The 6,000-nt window shown below is 41.0% G+C and overlaps 1 protein-coding gene across 1 annotated transcript in view; it reads right to left on the bottom strand.

Moving 5' to 3' along the window:
* Positions 1-1,003: 1,003 nt before the first annotated feature.
* mtr (5-methyltetrahydrofolate-homocysteine methyltransferase) overlaps positions 1,004-6,000 on the bottom strand; it is a 99,772-nt gene continuing 94,775 nt past the window's right edge. Inside the window, 2 exon segments of the mRNA XM_084331015.1 lie at positions 1,004-2,006; positions 4,824-4,936. Coding sequence (XP_084187141.1) covers positions 1,917-2,006; positions 4,824-4,936 — 203 coding nt within the window. The 3' untranslated portion in view covers positions 1,004-1,916.

Here is a 6,000-nt window from a genome sequence, read left to right as displayed (position 1 = left end):
GTGTAGTCGTCTGCTCACCCTGTGCGTTAAGTTGCTTGAGTTCCTCTTCGCGCAGTCGGATCCGTCTCCCTTCCGTCCTCCAATAGGGAGGGTTCCCTCCAATAGGGAGGGTCGGGGGGGCTTGGGTCCTCCCCGGTTCTGATGGTTGTGGGGGGCCTCAGTGGGTTGCATTTGTCTCTCTCTGGAGAAGACTGTAGCTAATTTCCCAAAATGCTGGCATGTTCCTTTAATCCCACCTACGGTATGCACACGTTGATTAAAGGGGAACTATTTTACTATTTCTTTCACTATTTGGGCACTTTTACACAATTCCTGTGAGTTTATAGAACACCTCTGTAATGTTTTATTTTTTTTAATTCATTGTTTTGTATTTCTAATCAAGTCCTCAAAAACAGCATTTTTCTACCTCAAGATCTTAAGCCGTTTTGAGCCTGGGCTCCAACCACGGTGGGAACTGTGTGGAGTGTGTGTGAGTCTCAGCAGAGTCTCATGCAGCTGAGTCTCTCTGACATCACAAATCAGCACATTTTCAGATGACTCAGTTCAGTGAGGGTGAATATTGTGAGAGGAGAATTGGAAGAATGCGCCAATATGAGAATTAGAGACATAGATCATATTAATATAAGTCCACATAGCTAGGAAACAATGCTAAACACTGAAAAAGGCCATTTATAAGATAGTTCCCCTTTAAGGAGGGTCAAATTCTCAGCCCAATCGCAAAAACCTGTCGGCACGGAGAGCCGACCTTCCCCATCGCCATCGGCAACAATAATCTGACTAAACTAAACTATACTGATTCCTACTGTGTTTTAATTATTGTACTATGTTTTAATTATTGTTGTGCTCATGTCACCTGCCCCAGAGACTACAGTTGAAAATTAGCCAACTTGGCTAAACTGGCATATTTACAGTCAAATGTTCCTTAATATGCACTGTCTCTGTATTTTAAACCAATAAATACAAAATACAAATACAAACAATTGTTATTTTTTCTTTTGTTTTGAAAAAAAATTATATAACAAGTTTATTAGGTTTATCATCAAGATGCTTATTCATACAGTATATGCCTTTTAATGAGCCATTATACTCTAATCTCATCCTGGATGCAAATCAAATACAGGACTTGGAACACTTGATTGACGGGTCAGGTTTGGCCAGCCGACCCCTGTCTCTGTCTCTGTCCCGGGACTCTGGACCCTAGTGACCATAGATATATATATAAACACTAAATGGCTCAAGGCGGAGTCTCCCGCGTAGTTCACCGGCGGCCATCTTGCTTGAGTGGACTACTGCTTTAAGGTGATGATCTGCACAAACAAAAATACTCTTAACTCGCTGAAATCTTGACGGATTTACAAAACGTTTGTTTTGGTTTGTTACAAATGTTATTAATCTGGCTATGATTCGTGCTTGGAAGAATTATTATAATTTTTTCATATGATTATTATTATAAGTATGCAGTATGATAACTACATCTCTGACGTTTTTAACAAACCAAATGGTTGAAAATTGAGCAAGCTATGGTTATTACCATAGACATGCATGTTATGAGTAGGCATGCTCGACCTACGCAAGATGGCCACCATGTGGCAACATCGGTCTCCCTTGGCCAGCAGCGTGGGTGAGTCATCTAGTGATATATATCTATGCTAGAGAGACACCCGTCTCCGTCTCCGTCCCGTCTCTCTGGGCCCCAGTGACACCCGTCTCTGTTCTGTCTTTGTCCCGTCTTCTCTAGGGTCTGAAGAGGCACGTTGTTAATGCAGCCTTGTGGTGTTCTCTCCTCATGTCCGTCTATAACTGTAGACTGATAATTATAGACACATGGTTGAAACGATGGGTCTCATTCCGATTGCTTTAGTTTAGACCAATCCCTCGGTACTGAGATCTACAGATATAGAGTCGGGTCATTCCCTCTAGGCCTCGGTGTCGTATCCCAGGATGGGTCCGAGCCACCTCTCCACCTCCGACACACACATCCTCTTCCTCTCCGCATACTCCTCCACCTGGGGGGGGGGAGGAGAGAGAGAGAGAGGAGAGGAGAGAGAGGGAGAGACAGAAGAGAGAGGGGAGAGAGGAGAGAGAGGAGAGAGAGGGAGAGACAGAAGAGAGAGGGAGAGAGAGAGATAGAAGAGAGATGGAGAGAGATAGAAGAGAGAGAGGAGAGAGAGAGAAATTAAGAGTAGAATAGAATGAAAGAGGAGAAGAGAAGAGAATGAAAGGATGTCAACTAGGGGTGTAACGGTACGCGTATCCGTACTGTACCGCCTCAATGTGGTCCTCCGGTACAGTATGCGCTGTGCACCGAACGATTGCAACGGTATGGAACCTTTTTTTGCGGAACTTAAATCCCCCCGTCGCAAATATAACGTGCACAACTAACCGGATGTTGTTTGTTCATCCCACGCAGCACGCAGCCACACTGAACGATAGCTGTAATTCAGCATAGCATATTAGCCTTAGTATGGCAAGTGCAATACTAACTGACAAGCCAGAGCTAGAAGATGCTCCCACAACATTCAAGTCTCCCGTTTGGGATCATTTCGGATTCCCAGTTAACGACAGTAATGGACAAAGACAGGTGGATCACACTAAAGCTACGTGCCGGCTAGCCCCTTTCGTGACTGTGATGCAAGCCTTGCATCACAGTCACGAAAGGGGCTACGTGCCGGCATTGTTCAACTTTATTGCAAACTTTATCACGCATTTGAAACAGCATCACCCGAATGTGAATATCACTGGTACAAGGAAAAAACAGACCCTAGTGCAAACCCAGCTCCCTGTGGCATTCAAGCAGCATCTCGCTCAGCGTTTCCGTTAGCCGGTAATTACCGGTATTTGACTGGCAAAATATGTTGAAGTCCGAATATTTAAATATCTCCGGTCATAATGTCCGGTGGAAATAATTCCTCTAAGCACAATTTTATTATTTGAATTGTATTAAAATAGGCTAAAATTAAATAGCCTATGCGATGAACGAAACAATCATTACATTTGTTTCATTGTGCTTCGCTCTAATAAAGCGCGGATGGCGCCGCTCGGATGTGAATATTTTTTTTTCTTTTTTTGAGCCTGTCTGGCCACCATAATAACGACAAACAGCTATACGAGCGAGAGAGAGAGATGGCCAAACAAGCTAAACTTAACAAATATTTCATGAAACCAAGCACAAGCAGGTCTAATAATAATGACATTGACAACGAAGATGAGTCTTCTGAAGTCACAGAGACCGCCGATGCTCCCGCGGAAAATAAACAAATGTCGAGCGTTCAGGCGGCGGCCCGAGGGGAAAGTTAAATTCTCCTGGCTGAGGTACGACATTATAGTCTAGTAGTCTAGCGTCTATGATGTACGAGAGATAACATTGATTGAACGTACACAAAGTACACTTTATTGATTGAACCACAAAGAGCATCCCCAGTCTGCTGCTACCGTTGCGAACCTCGCAGAAGTCCACCTGTTCCAATGCAATGGGGATCTAGTCGCAGGTACAAAACGGATAGGCAGAACGAGACGGGGTGAGTAAGTGTTGACATTTTTTAATCATAATGCAACTGTTGGTTGACTGCCGTGTCACATAGTAATGCATATAATTGATTATAACTAAATGTAGGCTATAATGAAATCAACAAACGCATTACGAGCATGTGGCTCGTCCTCTCGCTCTCTGCATGCAAACGAGGCAATGTGATGATCAACTACAGTTTGCTGTGTGTGAAGTTGAACATTATGATATGTGTGACGTGTCTGATACAACGAGGTGAAGCGATGTCGACTCGAGATTCATTTGGGGGTGCGTGTGACAGCTGCTGCAGCGCGAGCCTGCGGCGCGGGAGCTTGATGCTGGTAGCGTATCGCACTAACTTGGGAGGCGAGAGATAGTAATTTGATTCTGCAAATCAATTTCTCATTCTTCGCTTGATGTAATTAATACAAATGTCCAATATAACGGAATTCGTTAGCTCATAAAAATGTGATTATAACAGACTGCTGTTTAAAACTCTGACCGGAATTTCAGGAATATGTCCGGGGATAGAAATCTTGCAGGACATCCAGACCGGCACGAATATGTTCTAACGGAAACGCTGATCTCGCTATTAATTCAGACCGGGCCAAAGCAATAACAAACGCCATAGGTGTTTTTATAGCAGCAGATCTGCGACCATACTCCGTTGTCGAGAACACGGGGTTTAAGCACATGTTAAAAGTAATAGAGCCCCGCTACCTAGTTCCCTCTCGTCTGTATTTCAGCCAGCAAGTCATACCAGCTCTGTATAAACAAGCACACGCTACAGTTGTCCACGACTTATTCAAGGCATCTGCTATATAATAATCTTCAGATTTACTTTAAGTGTTATTAGTAGGTTACAGCAGTAAGCCTTAGTTTGCTCAGTAAATTATGGCCAATTCGTTTTATATTGTTTAATACAGTTAAATAAATAAATAGATAAATGAAAAGCAATTTTTTGTTTTGCAGTAAACATGTCTACAGTTTGTCCTTGTACAATTAAATTAAATACATGGTCTGCTGAAGGCCTTTTGTCCAGTGTGAAACTGAATAATTTCAGGTAATTAACATTACATATCTCTTGTCGTGTAATTAACATAACATTATGCATACTTTGACAATAAATAAAATAATATTTTGTTCTTACTTGCTTGCCTGGGTAAATAAAGGTTAAATAAATGTAAAAAAAAAGTTAAATTCTTTTCTCTCTTTTTTGACAACCGATATTTTCCGATATCACATTTTTATGCCAATATCGGTAGGCCGATAATATCGGACATCCCTAGTCCATATATATATATATTTGATATCTGACCTGTTCCTTGGTGATTTTTCCCACAGAGAAGTATGAAGCCTGAGGGTTGGAGAAGTAGAGCCCAGAGACTGAGGCAGCTGGAGTCATAGCCAACGACTCTGTGAGAGTAATACCTGTACAATACACAATACCAGTCAGTAATACCTGTACAATACACAATACCAGTCAGTAATACCTGTACAATACACAATACCAGTCAGTAATACCTGTATAATACACAATACCACAGTAATACCTGTATAATACACAATACCAGTCAGTAATACCGGTATAATACACAATACCACAGTCAGTAATACCTGTATAATACACAATACCACAGTAATACCTGTATAATACACAATACCACAGTAATACCTGTATAATACACAATACCACAGTAATACCGGTATAATACACAATACCACAGTCAGTAATACCTCTATAATACAGAATACCACAGTCAGTAATACCTCTATAATACACAATACCACAGTCAGTAATACCTGTATAATACACAATACCACAGTCAGTAATACCTGTATAATACACAATACCACAGTCAGAGTAATACCTGTATAATACACAATACCACAGTCAGAGTAATACCTGTATAATACACAATACCACAGTCAGTAATACCTGTATAATACACAATACCACAGTCAGTAATACCTGTATAATACACAATACCACAGTCAGTAATACCTGTATAATACACAATACCAGTCAGTAATACCTGTATAATACACAATACCACAGTCAGTAATACCTGTATAATACACAATACCACAGTCAGTAATACCTGTATAATACACAATACCATAGTCAGTAATACCTGTATAATACACAATACCACAGTCAGTAATACCTGTATAATACAAATTCATTCATATTAAATCCATCTCACACTGTGAATCTAAGGTGGTAATGATGGCAAGAATTACTAACTTTAGTTCATTAGTTATGGTCAACTTTATCCTGGAACTTGAACCAGAAACTATGTGAAGATATTAGGGCTGACACCTATTAGTCGATTAGTCGACTAATCGGTCGAAAGGAGCCGTAGTCGACTGCCAACCTCTTAGTCGAATACAAAATAAAAATAAATAATTTATTTATTTATTTTGTATCATTCTTTCCAAAAGAAAAGAGGCCTAGAAGCGTGGCTAACGCTAATGGCACGCATACCAGAGGC

Source organism: Notolepis coatsorum (genome assembly GCF_963971535.1).
Source record: "Notolepis coatsorum genome assembly, chromosome: 15".
NCBI lineage: Eukaryota > Metazoa > Chordata > Actinopteri > Aulopiformes > Paralepididae > Notolepis > Notolepis coatsorum.
The sequence above is the reverse complement of the archived record's forward strand: the minus strand, read 5'-3'. Positions and strand labels throughout refer to the sequence as shown.